Below are 24742 nucleotides of genomic sequence, written 5' to 3'. Positions count from 1 at the left end.
GTTGCTTTTCTGAGCTTTTTGTTTTGTTTTTGAACAGAAAAATGCTTATAAAAGACCAGTCAGACCACGGAATCTGTTTAGAGCCAATCCCTGTGATTCCATGATTCTCAATGTAAGAAGCAGAGACACTTAATTCTCTAAAGAATAAACTACACGGTTTTGTTTTTCCATAATTTAGAAGGAACAAATCACATCACTACAGAGCAAATAATCTTTAAAGGCACTGGAAAAATAAATATAAGGATGTTCCTTAGAGAACTCAAAAAAGATCATTATTACCTGTAACCTTGTTTGGTGTGTATTCCCTTACAGAAAAGAAAAAGGGCTAGGTAAATTTTTCAATATCACTATAATTATGTTTGCACGCTCAGCCATACCTTGTCATCCCAAAATCAGATACTTTAACCACTCCCAAATCATTCACCAAGCAGTTCCTGGCAGCCTGCAAAGAGAATCATTAGATTTACATTAAAACTTTCAGTCTCTTGCTCAAATTGCAACATACTGATGAGTCTTCGCCCTCCTCAGTTAGCAAGTTCACTGATGCAGCAAGCACAGAGGCATATTCCCACCATGAACCAGAAGGAAAGCTGCACATGTATTTGGCTCCTGATAGCATTGTTTTGACAACTAAACCATTTTGTAAAAAGTCACCAGGAGAAATTATGATCTCAAGGCATTTTGGAGTGGTAAAAATAGCACCAATATTCACAGTTATTTCAGCACAAAGAGCTATCAACTTTCTAAAAACATTTGTGAGACTTTATTTTCTCAAGAGAGAGAGACATCATCTTTTTCTGTACATTGCAGCTTTACATATTTGCTTAGAACCTAAAGAGTCAACTTAAATTACTAGTAGTCTTCTGTGAGAATAAAAGCTGATATTTACAAACATGCTGATTCAAAAATGGATAGATACAGTCAAAAACAGAAATTTTAAGGAAGTGTATTGCATGATGGGATGTTACCAGGTCTCTGTGGATAAAGCTGTTACTCTCCAGGTATTCCATTCCCTCACAGACATCTTGGCACATCGTGAGCAGGACATCTTTACTCAAAACCCCACGTTTTTGTCTTAGGTAATTCAGAAGGCAGCCATGCTCCATGAACTCGGTCACAATGTAGATGGGTCTCTGTTGTGTGCACACACCATAGAGCTGAACTAACTTAGGATGTGTTAGTTTCCTGAAAAGATTGGCATCATGTAGTTATTGCTTTCCACCTCCCAGTACTGCCAAATACACCTGCCTGAAGTGATTTTTCCATAACTAGTATATGCCATCAGGGACCAAAAATAAAGGTCCCAAGCACTGTGTAGCAACTCACATCATTACTTTGGCTTCTTCAATAAAATCCTCTTCATACATTGCACCTTCCCGAATTGCTTTGATGGCCACTTTGTACTGTGCTCTCCATTTCCCAAGGCGCACAACTCCAAACAGGCCACTCCCCAGTTCTCTCATGAAAGTCAGCTCTGATGGATTAATTTCCCATTTCTCTGTAAATCAAAACAAGCAAGAATCATTGACTGTTATTTTAGGATATGTGCTGAACTGGTAGAGAAGTGGAAGGGAAACTTCCTAAAAAATTAGGGAGAAAACTTTTTAGAATTAACATGAAAATGTAGTACATCCATATCACCAAGAAAATATATATTTTTTCATCTAGATACAGCTTTTAGCCAGCTGTTGACAAACACAGAAGATGAAAATCAAAATTTCCCAAGGCCAACAAATAAATATGGATATTATTAGACTTGGTTCAACACGCTACCATCATACGAAGCTCTGCCAACCCATAAAAGCTGATCACATCACTTGCTTTGCCGTGATTAAAAATAGACCACTCAAAACATTAAAAAACAAATTAACAAATCCACCTCTGTAAAGATCAAAGGAACAAGTTTGAGTATAAAGTCTGAAGGCTTATTAGGCAGGCAAAGGCACAGCTCTATAATAAGGCAGAACCCAAGGTGTCCACAAAAACATGGAGGAAGATACTGAATTCTCTGAAGTACCAGCAACGGGCTCTGTTTCTCCACACAGTGCCCCTTGGCACCACACACATGCTACTGGCTCTGGTGGCTTTTCCATGGCAATTTGCAGTGGTGTCAGAGTACAACTCAAAACCACTAGTTAGTTAGAATAGGCAACAATAGTACAAAACTTCCAAAATTTTTAGAAAATATCATGGCCGCTTATACATATGAAATCATCAGAAAAGGTGTGTAAGATCAATATAACACAATTACCATAGCTGAATCCTGCAGTTGTTGGTGCTGTTGTCTTCTTTGGGGTCACAGGGTAACGCAGCCTGGTAACAAGACCTGATGATCAAAGGTAATTCAAGAGAGACTGTTTATTTCTGAAATAGTGCCAGGTAGCAAATAAGCCATTTGTTCACTGCAGACTACAACACTGACTAGCAATAAGCTCATACACAGCTTTGACCACATTCTCTGCTAACTCATTGCTTTGACTATCCAAAGTGGCTACAAGAGCACACAAGAGCACTCACTGAATCTAACTTGCTGCATCCACTTTACTGTTAAGAGAGAGACATAAATATAAGTATTTGTGCTTTACAATTACGCCAGCACTAGCAAAGAATGAGCAAAGACCATCTCTTTCCTAAACCAGACCAGAAAGACTGTCCAAAATGCACATTCACAATATTACTTTTGATCGTTTATGTTTTGCACATACAAACCCCTCCGGTTTCACACTTATTTCCTGAAAAAAGATACTGTTATCCACATGTGTTTTCTACTTTCTTTTTATCATTTTAAGTTGTGGTGACCCACTAGTAAACTAGCACCTAGAGAGTACTTTGAAGAAGTACTACCCCTACCTCTCTGTTCTGGGCTAAAGACCAGCATTAGAAACAATACAAAATGAGTGGTTTTTTTTGTTTTTTTTTTTCTGATCCAGTAAAGCTGTTTTTCTGTAATGCTGTGGATCAGAATGCACTGAATAGCACTAGAACTGTCAAAAATTAATTTTGCCACACTTTTGTTTTGTTCTGTGTTTGGACATCAGCTGGGAAAAAGGATATAGCTCACTGTACAACAAGCAAATAGGAATGGCAAAAGAGCAATGTATATAGTGTTAAATAAAGTACTGATGGAAAGAAAACACCACTTGTCCTCATAAAACCAGATGCTCAGCCCTGGTCTCTAGCCACTACTCTTAGCTAACAATAGGAATAGCAAGTGGGTGTGGGTACAAACACAAATTACATAAAGCTATATACACATTTTATAAATATATATATATATATATATGTATGTATGTATGTATGTATGTATGTATACACATATGCATACACAATCTTTTGAATGATTACATGTATTGAAAAAACGTGAAATGCAGTTTAGTGCAGTCTTCTATATCTAGGATCTACAAAATCCTAAAAGCCTTCATTAAAAACCTCAGATTCCTTATCAAAACAACCCATAATGACAGGAAAATTTCAGTCTACCTGCTGCATTATGTTTGTGATACTCAATTATTTCTGGAATGGAGTTAAAGAGATGTTTTTCTGCAAGGTAGTATTGCTTTGGTGATGTCACTGTTTCTTTTATATGGTAGTGTCTTATTCCTGATGAACCTTCTCTGAAAAAAGGAAGTCAAACAACGTCATTAGTTGAAGATTAACCACATGAATTAATTCTGTTTGGCTTGCTCCTCAACGCAGCTCCCCTCGTGAGCACATAGGCTGGCACAAAGGAAAAGACTCAAAAGCAAGTCAGAGCCTCCTTCTTTTGGTGGCAGGTCAGATCTACAGTAGATTAAACCCAAGGAAGCCTAATCAAGAAGCTAACATTATGTCACCCACGTTTTCTAACTAGCAACTCTCCCCCCTTTGCTGAGATTTCTCCTGACCTTCCCCCCAGGCTAAGAGTTTCAGTGTACATGCACATAAATTCAGGCAAGGTAAAGTATGCAGGGTGGACACAGAAACTTACCCTCCAAATTTTGTATAAAGGGAAACTGTATACAGGCCAGGCTGACTTGAATCTCTCACCACAAAACCACCTTCTTTGTCCTAAAATGCAAGCACATTGACAGTTTCATACCACAAATAACTTTAAGCTGCATGTCCTTCGTACTTGTTCTGTGATTTGCACACGCCAAAATGAAATGTTAGCTTAAATAGGTTTAAGTAAATGCTGCGGTTTGTACACAAGGCTGCCATACTCACCTCATTCCTGAGGAGCTGCTCTGCCTTGCTGCGGTTCAGGTTCCTGCTGTACCACCTGCAACACAACATCAGCACCTAACCAAAAGTTCCCCCCGACACTTGATTTACGTAAAAGGCTTAAAACCAAGTATTGCAAAGTTACCATTTTGATAATTTTTTGATGCTAACGGCCAAGAACTGTACCTGAGTAAATGTACAAAAAAAAAAAAAAACAGTCCTTGTTACATTGCAGATTTTACCCATAAAAATGCCTTAAAATAAATCCAGAGATCTCACACAAACCAATAAAGTTCAGGAAATTTGACTAATTTTTGAGCAAAACATTTCCTAAAGCAGGTCAGCAGCCTTGTGGTGGCCCCGAAGCAGCTACCTACACATGGCCTGGTCCTCTGGCAAGCTGACTGCCAGCTGTTATTCAGTAACTTCAGGAACAACAGACTTGGAGATCTCCAATTTTATCCTGGTGCTCTTAAATATCTACTTCATAATTAAATTGGAAAAAAAAATTTAAAAAAATCTCTCTATACTTTCACAGCTGATAAATTGCATGAATACAGTGAGACTTCAAATGCCCCAAGTGAAATACTTAGTTGAAAATGAGAGCTTCCATCCAAAATATCTGATGTTACATTTACTTTGGATAATTTCTGCTGTTTTCTCCTCTATCTTCCTGCCACATCCTGGATAGGATAACATTTTAATATTAAAAAACATTCAGATATTCAGTACATTTAAAATGAAGAAATTTCCTTTAATATTTCCTTTGGTCCACCACGAAACTCTGAGGGTTTTGTAGTTTGGTTTATTTTTGGTGAGGTTTTTTTGCTTTTTATAGTAATCTTCTAGAAACTACTTGCCTGATGACTATCTCCGTCTTGAATCTACTTTATACATCACATCAAAAAATCAGCAAGGAGAATCAGAACATATATATGCATATTTAAAATAATTAAGTGCTACCGAGTAAATAGCACTATTTTCAATGCTTACAACAATATATATGGTTTCAAAACATAAAAAAAAAAAAATGCATTGTAATACTTAAAGCATAGCTTTTATTTTATGATATTCCACATTTTAATTAGAACATCCACTTACTCATATTGATCAAGGTTGTTGGACTTCTTTCCTGTTACGTAGTTGCTTGGAATATATCCTTCATGCCTAAAAAAATATATAATATATACTCTGAGCAAAAAGATGCAAAATTACATGCCCAGAAGACAGCATTAATTCTGCTGTTACCAGAGGTCACTAGCAGTCATTCTTTTTTTACTGAGCAATCCAATGTACTACTCATTACTCAGTCACGAGTTTTCCGCATCAACATTTCCACATCAGCCTTCACTGCACCTAAAGAGTTACATAGTCAGCAGAAATGTGCAACAAAGCCAAGAGGAGAGAAAACAAAGTGACCCTCTGGTTCTGTGGTCAGAGGTTGCAGTTGGTCACTGGAGACTGCCACAGCAGCTCTGCTGTATCTATTAACTCACAATTACCATTAACTGCTCACAACACTGACTTGATCAATATTGCAGTTTGGTTACTTTCACTTTTAAAATCAGGTGAAAAGATTTAAACACAGGAGAACTGAATTTGAGACACAGTGGTCATTAAGGCATCTCACTGCAACTCTCTCAGTTCTTTCAAAGATCACCCTTAATGATCCCCTTTTAAATAAGGTAATGATCATTCAAGCTTGGAACTCAGAGCCTGTTGATCTGAACATCAATCACAATTCTCCCAAATGAGCCATTGCCTGAAACCAGGAGTACCAGACCAACCAGGTTTTGCAGCCTGCTGACGCTATAACTCAGAAACCATAGAGTCTGACACGAGCTACCACTGTAAAAGCTTACAGTTCTGCATCAGTCTCCACAATCTATTGAGAATTACTTTTTTTTTTAATTGGATTCTATGTGGGAATAAAGAACTGGGGCAAATTTCATCTATTTGTTAACATGCAATCAATATAAACTACCACAACATGAAAATAGCCTAAATAACATCATAAGGAAAAGTAAGAAACTCTTGTTTACCCATATTTGTCTCTTGCCTTCCACCAGTGAATGTCATTCTTCTCGATTACTGTATATTCTTCACCTTTATCTAACCTTAAATCATGACGTTCTGTAGGCTGGAAGTCATACATTGCAACCACTATCTCCTCCTCTTCATTGTCATTTTCCTCAGCTGGAGGAACAGGTGGTGGTGGCCTTCGCTGAAAATGACACAAAATTATCATCATCCTCCTCCATGCTGTGATTTCCGTCCACCCCACCTCTGCTACTACAGCCGTGCAAATGAGCCGAGCAACCCAGAGGCAAAGGCTGAGCTGGTTTGGACTGTCCCATGAGGGAGCTGTGGGGTCAGGTTAGGCATGCGTGGGACACTCACAGCATTGCAGCCCCCATGGTGCTTATTTTTGGAGCCTCTCTACCAGCAGCACAGATACCTACCATACTTTTTTCTGGCATTGGCAAGGGCAGCGTTACTACACCTAGAAACAGAACACAGAAAAGCATTAAGTGTCCTATGAAAAAAGACTAGCTCAGAGAGTAAGCAGCGTTCATGCAAGCTCTATCAATGGCTACTTTTTGTACAGAAATGTGTAAAGTTGAATAAAAAGGTAGTTTTTAATTACTTCTCGGGTCCAAAAGTATTTTTGTCTCCTGTGCTTCTTTTTTCCATTCAAAAGGTCTTGTAGAATAAGGGCAACCATGAGCAATCTTTCATTCCTCTTCGAATGGAATGGAATCCACAGTTCCTAACCGTTGCCACTCAAGGCTCTGGTCAAGGGAACCAATTGGGCACTCTTGATTTCACCAGAAGTGAACACTGGTGCCATTTCTTTTCTTACTAAAGAGGATTCCTTGAATCAAGTTCAAATAATTACTGTATTGTTATGCAGAACAATATTGCACTGAGGGTCACGTTTCCACATCTTCGTATGCCACAGCACACTGTGGAACAAGCAAAGGCTGTGATTTGCATGCTAGAAGAGTCATATGTATTTGGAAGCGATGTTTCATCAGGTTCAGCATTTGAATATTTGCAAACTACTAGGAAACCTAATCCATGTGTCTGCAAATTCATTAAGTCTGGTTACCCTCTTGCATCATTTTCACGTTGGTGTAATTTCTCTCAATGATTCCTTGCAGATGTCTCCAATGTTTTTTTTTGGAAGGACAACTTTTTTTTTTCTTTCTTTTCTTTTCTTTTTTTTTTTTTTTTTACACAAGTGCTTGGAGATGAAAAATATTTTGATTTAATCTAGGCACAGTGTCACTGAGTCACCCCGCTCTGTAAATTTCCCCATTACCTACAGCATTCAAGTGTGATGATATGATCATATGCCAAAACCATTTCATGTAAGGACACACGTACTTACTATTTTCAAAAAGATTGTATTTTTCACAGCCAGGTGCTAATTTTTCTGTCTGTCTGCAGCACTGATAAATTCCTTCTGTCCAGAATTTAGGATGATATTTTATCATTATATTGCTGTTGTTCTTTATTCCTACAGGAAATAAAGAGCAAATGTCAAACAAACAAACCAAAAATAACCTGACTTTTAAAATACTTTCAACATGAAGCATAATGTTTGCTGCTTGTCCTTACTGTAGCATTGCTTTTCTTGAGGAACTTTTCACAAGTCTACACGGAGGACATACACTGATGGCAGGTGCAATTTGTAGGGCCACACGTGACTGTACTGTAGAAGAGAGTGCTATACTCCCTGCCTACACAGCTACTCCAGCTGGTTGCCCTCCAGAGGGCAGAGGGCCAGGGCTCACCATAACAGGCCTAGGCACCCAGCTGACCCCTGCAATGCAGTCAGATGGCTGTGAAGGCGCTGCAGCTCTGGCTGCCTCTTTTCCTTTTGTTAATACCAGAAGTGACTCAGAATTTCCTCTACAGTTAGCAGTCTGGAGAGAGTTAGCTGACATGCACCACTATTCCATGGCACAATGCCTGTAGTTGGTTCAGCAAGCTCCTCACCCCCATCCTTGAAGCTTGCTGAGTTTCAGAAATCACTCTATGACTGATGGCAGCAGAAAGCAATCAAGAGGCTCTTGAGAAAATGATCTTTATTCACTACAGCAGCAATAATCAGAATCATACCTCAGTGGAGATGTCCCCCCAGTGTTAGACCATCGACAGGTCCCTCATTCTGGCTAGCTACATTCAAACAAAACCTTTGAGTAATGTCATTAACTAGCTTGGATGAACTTTTTGGGTGCTTTACACGTTATGGAAAAGCATAGATTCAAATTCTGATTGCAGTGAGACTACATGACACAAAATAAATGAAATTAGTCTGGTGTTTGGCTGCCCAGTGAAGTTGGGGATGCCTCATCCCTGGAGGCACCCAAGGTCAGGTTGGATGAGGTCCTGGGCAGCCTGATTTGGTAGGTGGCAGCCCTGCCTATTGCAGGGAGCTGGAGCTTGATGATTTTAAGGTCCCCCTCCAACCTAAGCCACTCTACGATTCTATGTGCCCAATACCCATCATCAAATGCTGCATACACAAATGACAATCTGGCCCAATTCAAAAGAAATTAAAAATAAAGTTTCACTATTTTATTTTTCTATCTTGTGGTGAGTTGTTCCCACCCAGCAGCAAAGCACCCACGCAGTGTGACAGGGGAAAATAATAGAAAGAGGAAAAGTGATAAGCTGTGGGCTGATAGCAAGAGCTTAGTAAGAGAAATACGTACTAAGTTAACACCATCCTAGTCAGACCCAGCACACAGCTCTAGAAAGCTATCTAAATATGCCAGATATTAATTGCAAGCAGTTTTCATTACCTTCTTTCAGATTCCTCACCCACTGATCCCGGCTTCGTGCACTTGGTGCAAAAATATAAAGTGTATTAGCATCATATACAACCTGCAAGGAAAAAAAACACAAAACACCAATAAATACCTTCATACAGTAATGCTATTTATCTATTTCTCATCAAAAGGAATATAATATACTGAACAAGGCAAAAAATAACATTTGGCAAAATGAGTGTCCTCAGACATATGAAGAGCATGAGATAAAACTGAAGCAACAGGGGAGTGTTTGTTATTTATACATAGTGTTGTCAGTAGAGCAGTAAGGATTTTGTAATTATCCTATTATTCCTTTTGAAGCTTGCCTCATGCTTTGCTTGGTTCACTGTTTGTTTTCTCCACTTATTTACATTTGGATCACAACAAAAGAAAATACAATAAGGTTTATCTTGATTTTCTTATGCCTATATAAATTAATGGTAATCACACACTTGGTATAAGCAGTATGCATGTAAAAGAAGACAAAGTCTTCAGCTAACTCGTTCTGGTGGACAAGGCACTTTCCAGTCAAAACCTAGGCAGAGTGTGTTGGGGAAAGAAAAAGACCAACTGTCAGAGTTGCTCCTAAGAGCAAGGAGTTCAGAGGGAGAAGAGCTTTTGGGGGATGGCTTACAAGCCCTGACACTGAACCATCTCCTACACAGTTCTATAGAATGGTTTCAGTGACAGAAGTGACAGTAATTTCAAGCAAGTTACATTCAAACAGCTTGCTGATGTTGAAAAGAATGCTGTATTTTATATTAACCAAAAGAGCATACCTGAAACGGATATTTATTTTGACAGGGAATAATACCATCATTTTGTACAACTTCCACACATTTAATCCTTGAAATATCCACAGATCCTTTTCTGTACTTTTTCTGTAAGAGAAAAGTAAGAAAAGACATTATATTAACTTTATATTAAATACAGCTGAAGACTGATTCATCTACAGGCACTTACTTAACTACCTCCCCTGCAAAGTCTTATTGCTTTCTTTCCCATTTACAATAGAAATATAGCTTTAACTGCAGAAGTAATTTGAAAACAGGAGAGAGAGAGCACAAAGATCTACACTGAAGATCTATTGCTTAGTAGAAAGCACTACATTTTTCAAGATAAAGTTTCCAATCTTTAGTAATAATAGGCTGGCCTACTCTTCTTTACAAAGGAACTTACAAAGGACAGCTTACAGATCTTAAGCTATGACCAAAAAGGGGTGAGTGAAAAGGGTTCCAACGCCATCTGATCTGCTCGCTTGCTCTGACACCAATGTGCTCCCACTGTTTTGTGGCTACTCCTGTGTCTCTCCAGCTTTCCAAAGAAACTGCAATGCACAGGCAAAACAAGATCAGACAGAGTAGAAAGGAGAAGACAGGATGAAACCTGTCCTTGAGATAAGCTGAGGTCTGTGCTGAAAGAACTTTCTTTGACCAACGGTGACAGAAGTCTTGAAGAAGCAAGGTCAACTTGATCTAGCTGTAGGTGTGCCTGCAAGGGAGCTGGACTAGATGACTTTTAAAGGTCCCTTCCACTTCTGATTCTATGACTCTACAATTCTCAGTGGAACAACAGCTGGGGGTAGCTTATATTGTGCTTCAATCTATCTGTAAAATATAGTGAAGTCCACCCACATGCAGATTTTTTTAAACTGGCTTTTTCTGAAATAATTGATTTATACTGTTTTCATTTAAGAGAAACGGAAGAGGTTGAGCATGCCAGCACAACACAGGTTGGACTCGATGAATCTGTAAGGTCTTTTCCAACCTGAGTGATTCTATGATTCTATGAATTATACTTCTATTTTTTTAATCTGAGTATGAAGATGATGAACGGACAACATGGGGGCCACCTCTCACTTTTGGGAGAAGATTCCACTGGAATCTGGAACAAAAATAAGAATAAAATATATACAATTAAAAAGGCAGCAGCTCGTGCCTGGTCCCACGTAAATGCACATAAAACTTTTGCACTGTAAAGGACATCCAACAAGTACAGTTCAACATGCAGCTTATGAAGGATGAACACTGTTCATGCAATGTGGAAGTAATTAGTGAATTACTGGAGATGCTCTAATCCCCACTCAGCTCCCCTCCTCTCTCCTGAGGATGAGAATTTCAGCCCAAATAGCAGAATTCTGGCACCATAACATGCAACTGAAAACATAAAGGGGAGCCGCTTCCTGTGCAGACGTGGTGATTCTGCCACCCTTGTAATACAACATCCTCATAGCACCATCCAGAAAAAACAGAGGAGCCTACTCAGCATTAAAAACATATTTAGTATTCCACCTCATGAGTTTGTTATGAAGAAAACAGAGAAACATGCATGAAAAATTCAGGCTCGTCATGGTCAACATCAGGAAGAATGGCAGGAACCGAGTTCAGATAAAGCTGTAACCATCATGCAATACCAGAGACAAAAAAAAAAAAAAAAAAGAAGAAGAAAGGAACTTTTTTCAAGCTGCAACAATAATTAGGCATTCTACTGAGACATTAAAAGAATTCAAATCACTGCTGATAGCATGTAACGCTATCATGTATTTTGTGGATCCCATCTAGCAGTTAACTGCAGTGCTGAGACAGAAAGAGATTATATGTTTTCTTTTTTTTTTTCTCCTGTCTGGAGTCACAGACTTTCATTAAAGGAACAGGCCATATTACTTTAAGCCTCTCCTCCTCCACAGCTCCCAGGTTTTCATGACAGTTCTGGCGTTCCAATGAGTGCTCAAAAAGAGTGTATGCGTGCTAGGAAGATAAAGAACAGGAAACCAAGAAAAACCAACCAGTATTTTGGAAAAATATATAAACTAAAATAAAGCAAAGCTCCTGATACACACAGCAGTGTGATCCCTTTGTATACTTTCATGATTCAGGGAGGCTCGGTTTGCATCACCATAAGGTGCTACATTAAACCAATAGAAATCTGACCCTCCTCAAAATCCAGTTCAGCAAATAAAGCCTAATGAAAGTATGTTATTCTACTTTTTCGTACTTAAAAAAAATTAAAAACCTTGCATATGTGAAATTAAACACAAATGTACTGCTCCAGATTGCATCAGGAGCAACAGTTATTAATGGCCACCAGCTTTCAAATTGTCTGGTCTGCAGATGTAAAGGACATTTAGCATTTCTTGCAATTAAACTGTCGTGCACATGAGCAAGAAGGAATGACTCAAGAAAGATGCCAAACAGACCATTAGCATTCCACCCACCTCCCCAGTTTAACAGTTTCCTCTTACAGTGGGACTTTCTGCACACCACCACTGTACTGTATTTATTATGAACGCCTAATGGCACGCTCTAGACCAAGGCACAAGCAGTCAAGAAATGTGGGATCAAGTGAGAGCTTGAGCCCTGACCTATTGTGGAAGTAGAGGAGCAGACATGAGCCAGCCAAGAGAAAGCCACCAACAGCCACTCTTTCCAACAAGTGACAGAGACAGGATTATTATAAGAGATAATAATGCAGTACAAATCTACAGTGTAAAGAGGACCATTTTTTGCAGTTGTTTTTAGAGGAAGATGTCCAGCGTAGTAGGAAAAGGTTGGATTTGCTGTAGAAGGGGCAGTATTTCACCTGTACATTCACGCACGCTCTCTGGATAGAAGTGTTCACAGAGGATTTGAAAATCAAATGGTCAGTGAACACAAGAGACCTATGAAAGCAGAGCATATACTTCTAGAGGACGCTCACTGAAGGAAAAATAGTTAAAATTGTAATAAAAGTACACAGTGTATACCAATAAGGATAACAAATAGATAAAAACATGAAAGCATGTGCTTCAAAGTCACCCTAAAGGATCTAAAGGATTGTGGTGTGTTTTTTGTTGTTTTTAAAAATGTATCTGCTTGATGAAAATAACAAAAGGGAAGCAACACTTCTGCCACTACTACATAAAGCTTTTAAAAAATCCAAATGCTATCCATTCTTCATACTTCATTCCAAAAGCTTGATTTCCAGTTTCAGAAGCCCTGCTCCTTGCACACAATGTCATGTTCCCAGGGCAAAGAATAAGCCATTCCTATTTTTTTTTTTTTAATAAAATAGAGTAGTATCAAAAAGTTGTAACACTAGAAATACACTGTCATATATGGTAAAAATACATGACTATGAAATTCCTGTACAAAAAAAAAAAAAAATCTTAGAATAGAGGAAGACAACAAATATCTGTGAGATAAGAAGCATAGATAATTCATCTTCTACACACTTGAAACAACAACTCGGCTGAACACAGTAGCTTTACAAATTCTTAAGAAACCCATGTTCCCACTGTCAGAGAAAACGGTTCTTCAGTGCACTTCCTCTCTGTTTACGAAGGCATTACGCTGTTTATCTTCAGTAAAGCGGGGATGGGGATTAAGCAGTACAAAGGACACTTTGGGAAAAAAAACAAACAAAAAAACAAATAAAAATATGCAGAAGTCAATCCTGCTGTCAATAAATATCTACTTTCTGTCTCACCCACGACTTCTGTTTCTTACTCTTGTTCTTCACACTATTTCTCTCTTCCTTCCTAATTCTCACACAGGAAATCATAGGTCATCAGTGTGTAACCTAGGGAACTTGTGACCCCTAACCTATCCAAAGGTCTCTGCCTTCATTACATCTCCTTTTATGGAGCTGCTTGGCAATGCTGGGAAACCTCAGGAAAGCCTGAGTATCCCAGTAGTCATCTGAGCCTATTTCTCTGTAGAATATTCTCCAAAGCCAAATGCAGGGTGCTTGCATACTTGTAATTTATATATTTATTTTAAATATCCTTGTCATTAACATTACACACTGGATATGGCTGCTCCCATACGAGAGGCATCTTCACCCAAGTCATCTCATTACCAATTATACAAATATAGTAATACTGTAGCTAGTTTTTAGATGGCCAGATTTTTCTCTCTTATGTTTTCAGTGCATTAAATATGTTAAAATTCACACTGCCTCCCTTTAGGTTTTTTTGTTTTTTCTTTTTTAAATTATTCTAAATTATTCTAGGAAAAGCAAGTATCAAGTATTTTTACTATAAAGGGAGGGGGCTATGAAAAAGAAGGGGACAGACTCTTTGTTGCGACAAGGGAAATGGTTTCAAACTAAAAGAAGAGAGATTTCAATTACATATGAGAAAAAAATGTTGATAATCAGGGTCCAGAAGCATTGGAACACGTTGCCCAGAGAGGAAGTAGATGCCCCGCCTCTGGAGACATTTAAGGTCAAGCTGGACAGGGCTCTGAACAACTTGATCAAGCTGTAGGGGTTCCTGTTCATTGTAGGGGAGTGGGACTAGATGGCCATTAAAGGTCCCTTCCAACTCAAATGATTCTGATTCTGTCCACCTTTCTGAAATGGCTATAACTGAGATAAAAGTGAGAGGTGATTATTATTCTGATATAGCTTGACCTGATCCAAGATCAGATTCATAGGAAGAATTTTGGGAGGAAAAAAATAATGCAAATAAATCTCAGTGAGAAGGAAAAAGTCTTAAACCCTATCTTGCAGACTATGAAACTGAGAAATCTTTACACCAGCAAAGACTCAAACAAAAACAAATGAAAAAGAAATTATCTGTAGTTGCACTGATGAAACTGCCTAGCCGTTGTTGCAGTACATTGTATGCAATTTATTATTTTCCTGCAACTGAGATCAGTCAGTCAAACATACAGAATTACAGTTCTGTTATATTGCTGTACTCACATCAAGTAGCAGTGCAAATAAGAGAGAAGGAAGCAAAATAAATCAGCCAGTCCTCCATCTATATCAGGCCCTACATTACATACAGTCTTCCAGCTGTCTAAACAAACAGCACTTAGCTTCAAGGTTCTTTCAGACAAGCATTCTCTTCCTTGTTTCCTGCAACATCCTCACAGAGCTCTAAGTCTAGCTAACCCAGCTGTAACACTTCTGCCCTATTTTCTCCCCTTAGATCACACAGTCTTTGCTCTGTCCTGCTGGAGAGTGATACCTTTCCTTCAGCCATCTTTCAGCAACCCCAGAGCTGTCTGAACACTAGACCTAGGCAACTTGAACCAAGAAGGGAGGAGAGTTGAAGTCTTCAGGCTATCCAGACCCTCTCTGTGACATTTTCCTTCTTAGATTTTCTTAGGTACTTTCCTCCTGCTTCCTTGCTGCTCGTTACAAGGGGTTTCTGGGCCTCTGCTCCAGAACACAGACTTTTCTTCTGCTCACCTCTATAGCTCAAAATGCTGTCCAGATTTATACGCAGCTGTATTTTGAACAATTAGTTCCTGCTTCTTGCCCTACCTCATTTCCTAAAATAAAGCTGGTGGCTGTCTGACAAACATGCTACTTTACTGAAGGATAGAGATCTACAGGAACAGCACAGGTATTGCCATATCAGCAAAGATACCTGTAAGCCTGCTTGTCTAATTATAACCTCATGAGTATCCATTGATCAGTCACTTACACACTTGCTAAGTCGCATGCTAATTTGCTGCCTTGATTTCTGTCTAATTAAGTGCAAAAATAAGTTAAAATCAACTATCTTACAAACGGCAATAATACGTAAAAGCAATAGTTGTTGTCACTACAGAGACATTACACAAATAAATTAGAAAGGGTGACTATTCACATTCTGAATGACACAGATTTTGCAAAGATGAATAACCAACAGTAGAATGGATACACATTAGTCTCTATTTAAAAACTAAAAGAAAAGTAATCAGTATAGGCCATTGGAACTCGATGTTGTGGTTCTGTTCCAGAGGAAGTATTTGCACAAAACTAGCATTGAAATGCAGCTACACAATTTTATCCTGAAACCTACAGCTTTAGGGTGGGTTATTTTTTCCTTCCTTAAAATATCACCACAGTCATGTCAGTAGCTTCTGTCTCTTCTCTATTCAAATTACAAGAACCAAGTAAAACTCATTCAGAAGAACCATTTTTCCCTAGAGGAGACTTTCAAAATTAGGAATCCTCAAGAACATTTAAGTTTCTTCCCTCTGCATTTGTCACTTAAATCCTGGTTGGTTTTGTTCATTGCAATAGTTGTGCTGTTTATGCAAGACTGTTTTCACCCTGCACTGATCCTGATGGCAAATAGTGCCAGAGAAGATGAGAGCACCCTGTACCTCCCAACGTCAGTTCATGAGAAAGCCATTTCCTACTTGACTCCAGAACACTGTCCTTCAAAGCAAGACTCTTATTTTTTTTTACCCTCTAAGGCTTTTATTTCCCTTTTCTGGAAGCAAGTGGTTCCTGCACTCCAACAGATAGATAAGTGCCATAACTATTCCAGTGCCCTCCATACAAAGATCTGTGCAGCCCCCAGCTAACAGCCCTACCTCTGCCCCCTGTTGTCGTCCCTGCAGTGCCACAGACCCCATTCACTCACACATGCACAGGATAATCGTGCAGGTCAGAATTTGGTCTAGCTCTTTTGAAAATGCAGACATTGATATGAACACCCTATTACTGCAAACTGCAATCCAAACAGCAAATGTGAGCGAACACTGAACTTGTTAAGCTTTAAAGCAATTCTGCATGCCTAAGCTCATGCTCATAAGCTTCACGGAAGGTCAGTGCAAGTTGGTGTGGGCTTGCGAAGTTAATGAGAGCTTGTGTGTGGGAGGGAGCAAATAAACCACACAGATCAGCACACTGCCAAGCTAAAGACTACCACTGCAAAGGAGCCTGAGAGGGGAAAAAACACCACAGCGAATGGAAGCACTCCACAGCTCCCACAGGTACAAAGTACTAGCAGTCAGCACATTGTTACCACCTGATGAAGCTACAGCTGGATCTGTGTCAGCTCTGTGGAAGCACTGCACCCATGAGCAACAGCAATAAGAAATTTTTCAAATCAGCAAGCTGGCAGGACAGCTCACTTACACAAACCAGATTCTTTCAACTGCTCTAGTGGCAAGAAGTTCTTCAACACCTACGTTATCACCTTGTCTTCACCTCAAAGAATTTCCTTTAACCAAAATGCTATCTATAGTGCAAATCTCAGGTACAGTGATGCTTTTAGTTCAAGCGAGCTGCTTCATCAGCACGACCTGACTACCATTTGTGCAAAGTACACCCCACCTGCTATCATGGCTGTCCTGTAACACAGAAATAAGCCCACTTGAATTCCATAGTATCTTCCAGCTCAGACACATCTTCTGACCATGCGCTGAGAAAGAATTCACAGTAGTACAGCTTATTGCCACACAAGTAGAAATAGCATAAGCTGTTGGACTTGTGGACAATTCCAAGGGATAAAGCAGCTTGAATTGCTCTTTCTGTGTGGTCTGCCCTGTTGGCTAGCCCAAAAGGAACAAAAGATGCTGTTCTGCCAGCAGCTAATGCTCACTCCATGAAGGAGTGCCTGGCTTGTAAAGGTGGAGCTGTAAAGTGAGTATTCTTTTCAATTAAAACTGTGCAGCTGATATTTACAGCAATATTTCTATTTTTATGATAAGTTAGGCTTCTAGATAAGTACCAAGTCTTGATTTTCCAGACAGCCAGTGGGGAGAATGAATGCACCACATTTCTGAAAACAAAAACCAGAGCATTTGAAGTTGAATATACAAGAAAGGAGGCCACATTTGACAGAAAATGTTCAACTGTACTTAGAGCCATGTACTTCCTAACAGATGTCACTACCATTGTCTGAAAAAATCTATTTATAAAACTGGTTTGGTAAATCTACAGTGCATTCATGAGAACACTGTACATATCTTAACTCTTACTGACTGTAGGATAAACAGTTTTATAATACTTAGCAGTACATCTCTTTATACAATCATGATCAGTACTCTGTGCTTAGAGGCCATTTCAGTTATTTCTTACTGTGATTAATTTTTGACTTCACCGCAAATGAAATCAACCTCATTCAGATCTCATTAGCCACTTTGGCAACGCTAAGAGAAAAGGGCAGAAAATGCTCTCTGCCAATTAACCCTTGCAAACTTCATGAAACAGACAACATTAGCGCTGCCTTTTTTATCCTTGCCATTACTGTTAGCACAATTTTATACTGCAATAACGGTGTTTCCCCAACATTTTCACTTCACCATTTTGGCTTAAAAGCCAAAACCAGAAACCCCCTCTAGCTTGAAGACAATACTCTTGTCTTCTGGCAATATATTAAAAATTATCTCTGTGACATTTCAGGCAAATCTGTTCCTTGTGTATATTTATTCTCAAGCTTTTCAACATCCATCTTTTTAAACAGCCTTAAAGCAAATATTCCTCGCTGACTCTGTAGCTATGCTCTATTGGTTTGATAACCCATACACTGCCTCTATGACTCATGTTCCAACAGTACATCTAGAGCACAGAAGCTCCATTTCTTCCTCTAAAGACTGTAGTGCTGCTCCAAATTCAATATAGGTACATTGCACCACCGTACAAAAATGACAGAGTGCTGAGTTGCTTCAAAGTGCATGAAAAATTAAGTTTTAAATTACGAACTATTTAAAGTTTTTTACGAAGTATTTAAAGTTACGAACTAGTTCTAAAACAATTTACCCTGTTGCAAGCAGTCATGCTTGTGAGATAATCGCTTAATGCTCCAAGTAGACATACAGCACTTTGCAATACACAACAAAAAAAATAGAGAGCAGTACTTATATATTGTGCAGTTTGTTGTCAAAGACCAAGTGAACTCCTATCACTGGATGCAGAGAATTGGGGGGGGAGGGGAAGTGTCAATGAGATCTCCCAGAAGTATTTACATGAACAACGTTCTTCTGTGGTTGACTGCTTTTTGCTGTCATAAATGTTCCACTTCTGCCACCAGATATATCAAGTCTCTTCTTCTGTTTCTCCGTTTACGATCCCAGGTTGCCCACACTTTGAGTATTGACTTATCTGGTTAACAAGATTGAATCTTAATAAAATAAATTAATAAAAAATATTAATAATAAATAATAAAATAAAAGTGGTATGATTATTTACACAAACATAAACCCTGTGTTCTTCCTGAACTCTCCCTGCCAGGTACCCAGTAGAAGTCAAAACAGAAAAAGCTATCAGTGACCATGCTGGGAATCACATCCTTGCCTGGAGGAGCAGAGCTTAGCCACCCTGGACCGACTGCTTCCACTGCAGCGATGTGACCAAAATGATGCTGTGAAATTCTCTTGGCCTTGGTTTCCATATTTACCTTAACAGTCTGAACTTCTGTAAAGTACCAACAGATCAGACTGGTAAGGTAAGTCCGCTGTCAGCCCTGAAATTAGACTGGTCTGTACATACCCTTTATCTGCCATATCTTTATGTTCAAGCAGTAAATCACAATTCATTTCAGCAATAAACATCCAACTATTCAGAGGAACCACGACTTTCATATCCAATTACTTTTTTCATTTCACATAAACTGCTTCAGCCAGAATACACAGCTGTCTTACTGTTAATACAGATTTACTACCACCAACATTGGCTAAAATAGATGAATAAAACCCTCAACCTTTTTCCATTTCAGTTGCTCAGTGACACAAAGGAATAACTACTGCTGCATGACAGAGATCTTAGTCACACAGTAAGCACAGCCCAAGTACTGCTGACATGAAGTATTGCATGCTCCTCTACGATCAGAGCTCATTATTTTCACACACACTCTGTAAAACAGAACGCTGATTAATGTTTAGAAGAATCTAATGTGGGAGGCACATTGAAAATGGAAACGGATTGGAGGTGTAGGTTGTAAAGCTGTATGCTGTCGCTGAGCCAGTCTGACAACTTGTTGATGCCAACAGCTGGAGCATTTTGTTCTCCACCACCTAACACTGTCTCTGGCACATCAGAGCCTACATGGAGCTAATGCAGCTTCCTAACCCAGCAGAATGCTCACCTGGCAAAAATAAAAACGCATCAAGCATCCTTCTGCTGATGAAAAATGCCTTTAGAGCACCGCAGAGCCCAAGAAATGCCAGGACCAACTCAAGGAGGGTGAGGGTGCTGCAAGCTGAGGACAGGGAGGAAATCGATCTGTCTCTTTCCACAGCTGGGTTGTGTAGGTGTAGCATGTAGTTTCACACCAACAGTCCTGACCTCAAGCTGGAACATTTCAAGAAGCTACTGTCCCCACAGCTGAGGGCACGATGTCCTACTCCATCTCACTGCAAGCAAACCTGCAGTTTAAGCCCCTCCTCAGACAGATCCACCTTGTAGGCTGGAGGGTATCAACCTGCAGGGCAAAGGTGGTATAAAGCTGGAAGTGGTGACTTCTTGAAAGATAACAGCTAGACCTGAAAAACCTGTTAGTAACAGTTCTGCGTGGACTGAATGTACACTGATACACACACACACAAAAAAAGCATGCAAGACATGTTCCAGACGGCTTCTTAGCTTCCTCCTACTTTTTCTTTGAAGGAAAGGGAAAGGAAGATTGGTTGCATTATAAATTAAATGCATATTTTATTGCAGCAGTCAGTGAAAAATACACAAAAAATACAGAAATCTGTTTCTTGTTTTTAATCCTTGACCGCATACAAACTACATGCAGAAACACGGCAGAGAAAAGGACCAACAAAAAACAATTTCTGTGGTATGTTTGGGTGAGATGTGACAGGCAGCTACAAGAGTCTGCCGTGGTCCTCCAGTAAGCAAGCTCAATTCTGTGGTGAGCCCTGGCTCTAGCAGAGAACCACATTTAATCAGCCTTCTTCACCAAAGGTAAGGCATCTAACAGAAGAGGTTGCAGAGACATCTCCATTACATTTTATTCATTGTACAGCTATCCTGTGCATAGCAAAAGCTCTTCTAAATATTGCAGTCATTTTATTCGCCATCTTCACCATGACAAATCTGAAAGGTAGGCTCTGTTACATGGAAAATGTGACCCTTCAACACTAACTGCATGACGGGATACATCAGGGACAGATGATCCTGATGAAACTGAATCCAGATCTCCTCTGAAAAATGCTGGTCTGAGGATTTGCCTAGTGTATACTGTTGACTTGTCACGTAAATGAATTTACATTAAATTTACATAGAGATGGGTTGCTAGTGCTGCCAAAGAAATTGCTTCCAGCTTCACTTCAATTGCTAGGCTGCAAGATTCATCCTAATTGAGCCCATCCCTAGTGAACTTGGTCTGCAGTGCCTACCACATGCTCCTGCTCCTGTTGGGATTTGGAAGCCAGTTACTTTACAGATGTGGAAGGAAGTTTACAATCTCACTGCCACATACAAGTTGGGGCTGGCCATCCCAATTTGGAGCGGAAAAACAATCAAGGCTTTTTCCCTAGCAGCGTAAGGAAGTCTATTTGAAAAATCTTCCAAAACTAATGGAAACGAAGTTTACGCGTGGACAGAAGCCAAAGAAGGGCAATAGCAAAGTTACAGCAAACTCTTTAGTGAGAACATACCGTACAGAAAATCCTATGTGAGAATCAACTGAAAAACTAAAGGATGTCCCATTAGTAGGGAAAACGTAAATTTCTTACAGAAGCCTTTCTAGCACAATATCCAACATGCCAGATTCAGAAAGAATGATGCTATAACCAGTTGGGAAATAATTATTAACAGTGAGTGACAAATGCCAGCAGTAAAATTATGCCAAGACCCTTCCATCAGAAAGATCTACAAATAAAACCATTGAAGATAAGAGAGAAAGGAAACAGCTCTTAGCAACCATCTTTTATTTTATTATTGGCATCCTGGCCATGTACTTCTGCCCCAATTAGGAACTAGTTTACACTACCAGATACGTAATCTGCACTTCAGCAAACATACATTATAAATAAGAGAATTGAGAAACAGTGGTTTATGTTCACTGCCATCCAGCCCATCCATTCCCTGACAGTATGATATCCTACAAGGAAAAAGGTAAAAGCAGACAAAAGAACAAAGGCAGCCTATTATATAAATCTGTATCTCTTACCTCTGCTCGACCTTCATAATATGTTAACATAGAATTTGTAAGTACAAAAAGCCTCTCTTTGTAGTTTAAAGGAGAAGTCCTCTTCTTCTGTTGTGACCTTTTAATCAAGATCTCTTGTAGAATAGCAGTCATATTCATTTCAGCCACTTGTCACCTCTGTTTCTAGCCATTGAATATCAGTTCCTGTGAAGATGAGAGAAACAAAGTCATTACTCTGTCTTTGAAGAATCACAGCTCTGGAGATTTCTGTATTGAAAAGAACTTCTACTTACAAATGAAATTAACTGAAAATACAGACAGCTGGAGTCCATTTGAACCACCTGGAAGTTCACAGAAGGTAACGATTACACAGGAAAGTTCAGGCATTGCCAAAAGCTGTACCTGGCTGGGCTGAAATAAAGTACATTGCAGCCTATCTTGCTCTAGGTGAGTTGGACTCAATTATCTTTATGGGCCCTTCCAGCTCAGAATATTCTATGATCCTATCGCAGAGAGAATAAAGTGAACACATCTGACTGTTCTTCCTCACCATAGTACCAACCAGACTTCAAGCAGTTTAAGAGAATAATTTTCTGAAAAATTCCCTAAGAAACAGGACTTTTGAAGCCCAGGAACTCATCCTTCCCATCCCACTGACAGACTCTGGGTGAGACAGGTGCCCATGAGATATCTTCAGCAACCAGATTTTAATCATTAAGGCCCACACATATACATAAATGCCTTCTGCAAAAATAAGTTTGCTCTAAAAAAATTGAACATGCAACAGTAAAAAACATTTTGAAAATTGTTGTCTATTACATCAATGAAAATTTTCTTTTGCAAACAGTGGTTTAGATTATGTCAGTTTAGAAGCAAAGAATTAAAGAAGCCTAAGTCTCAGCAGATGCTGAGTACATGCCTTCCATCTTCTACTTCCAAAGATTTCAGGCTGACTATCAAGATCTCAATTAAACAGCATGTTTCACAGTATCATACAGAAAAGCTTGAAAAGCTGTAGGTCACCTCACAGCTCACAGCTCATTATCCTACAGAAGAAATGTTTAAATAAAGTTAAACGTAAACACAATCACTTCAATGCCTCTCCTTTTGCTTTGTTCCCAAACCTTTCATTATTTGTTTTGACAATACATGCAGTGATGCCCTTTGCCTTTCAGTCTAACCATGTTACCATGTTTCACTCACTGTCTTAGCTGATTAATTTATAACATTCTACACTCCGACCATTTCACACATCTGGATTTATTTTCTTGTTCACTGCATTAAAAAGTACCTTTCTTTTTAAGGTATATATCTGCATACGTTGAAGGATTAGTCTCTAGTTTACACTTGACAGGATAGGATGCTTAAGTAGAAGGTAACAAAATTGGACAAAATAATTACTACGAACAATCTCTTTTTGTTTTCCCTCTTCCTCTGATAGATGTATGCACATAAACTCATTGGTCATCTGTCACATTGCATTATTGAAAGGAAGATGAATTTTTGAATTAGTAATCATCTTGAGTGCACTATTTAATTATCCAAGCTGCCACATTCTGTTTATTATCCTTCTGAATATAAATTCACAATCTTAAAGGTAATTAAGAAAGAAGGATACTACCGAAAATACAAACACTGTTCTAAGAATTAAAGGTTAGTATTAGCTTTCAGATCACCTTAGCACACACCAGACTACAAGGGTTCATCATAGGCACTCTCTCTCAAAACAATTAGTGTGTTCTCCATCGCACAAACTCTCTGTTGGCACTTACAACAAAAAAATTGTCTTAGAAATTGTGATCTCAGAAGTCTAACACAGATACAACAAGAATAATTTGATATTAACTCTGATTTCAGATCTCAATACCGATAACATTAAAATATTTTATCTCCCAGTCAGCCCTCTTTAGTCAAATTAACGTTACACAAGAAACAAATAAAAAAAATTCTTTTGAAAGAATATCAGGTTAAAAAAATAAAATATAATTGGTCAATGTCTGCACTTTGCTCGCACCTGTTGCTACACGTATTTATCTACATTGAGTTATTGCTGCTATGGAGATCTCCACAGATTAGAACCAGTTTCCCAGGTCAGAAAATCAGCCTTTGAACCTGCACCTGATCACAAAACCTGCTTTTTCACATCAGTGTTTCTAGCCACATTTCTGTTTCCATAAGTAAGTCTCAGAACAACAGAACTGTCACCTACAACTCTTCTCCAAACTTCTCAGACAACAAGCTATAATAATCACTCTTACCTCTTGTGAAACCTCTACATCATTTATTTTCTTCAGCAGTTTCAGAATGATTTTTCTACACTTTTATCCCCAAATATTCAATTGTTTCCAAACTATTCCCAAGTCCATTAAGCTATCGTATGAGACATTCTTATCTTGTTCCAAACAGCTGTGGGAGTTTCATGCTGCCACCCATCTAAAATTTTCATAATACTTCCTGCCTAAGGCTTGCCCATCTCCCTGCCAACTTGAGTTACATGATAACAAATACAATCTAATTTACAAGTACTACAGATCATGACAGAAATAAGAAAGAATTACAGATGCTCAAAAAATTTTAGGGGAAAATAAAAAAGAAACACATTCCCAGCTTCAGGCATCAGTTTGCACTGATCAATCTTGACACTTTAATACATCCAGATGTAAGGCCATGAAGTCAGCATATACTTTTCTCAGAACAAATTTAAAAAGCTGCTAAGATAAATCTCTTAAATAATAATGGTCAAGACCCACAAAGCCAGGTTTTTCCTTGTAGCTAGAGTTGCTTATGCATGCCACCTCTCCCATGTTTCTCTAGGAAAACAAGCATCAAGCGATTAGGTAACCAGAGCACTTGCAACACTGCTCCTGTAGTTGGGAACTTCGCGTTCCCACTCCCATCTCTTGGCCTGCATTCG

General features: G+C 39.0%; 1 protein-coding gene across 4 annotated transcripts in view; it reads right to left on the bottom strand.

The window, feature by feature from the left end:
* Positions 1–24742, bottom strand: part of TEC (tec protein tyrosine kinase) — a 56429-nt gene that overhangs the window by 4413 nt on the left and 27274 nt on the right. For 3 of the 4 annotated variants that reach the window (XM_090139471.1, XM_031588555.2, XM_090139472.1), the window contains exons 3-16: positions 21850–22032; positions 9803–9904; positions 9015–9096; positions 7595–7723; positions 6663–6703; positions 6243–6424; positions 5302–5367; positions 4204–4258; positions 3968–4047; positions 3481–3614; positions 2252–2326; positions 1327–1498; positions 969–1185; positions 378–442 (exon numbers count right to left, since the gene is read on the bottom strand). In XM_090139471.1, the coding sequence (XP_089995597.1) occupies positions 378–442; positions 969–1185; positions 1327–1498; positions 2252–2326; positions 3481–3614; positions 3968–4047; positions 4204–4258; positions 5302–5367; positions 6243–6424; positions 6663–6703; positions 7595–7723; positions 9015–9096; positions 9803–9904; positions 21850–21987 (1538 nt within the window). In that variant the 5' untranslated portion in view covers positions 21988–22032. Of the gene's footprint in view, positions 1–377; positions 443–968; positions 1186–1326; positions 1499–2251; positions 2327–3480; positions 3615–3967; positions 4048–4203; positions 4259–5301; positions 5368–6242; positions 6425–6662; positions 6704–7594; positions 7724–9014; positions 9097–9802; positions 9905–21849; positions 22033–22121; positions 22194–24742 lie in introns of those variants that run through there. The other variant, XM_090139473.1, reaches the window with a different exon arrangement.

Source organism: Phasianus colchicus, chromosome 4, assembly GCF_987193195.1.
Source record: "Phasianus colchicus chromosome 4, bPhaCol1.hap1.1, whole genome shotgun sequence".
In the NCBI taxonomy this organism is placed as follows: domain Eukaryota; kingdom Metazoa; phylum Chordata; class Aves; order Galliformes; family Phasianidae; genus Phasianus; species Phasianus colchicus.
Note: the sequence above shows the minus strand (reverse complement) of the source record. Positions and strands in the feature narration are given on the sequence as shown.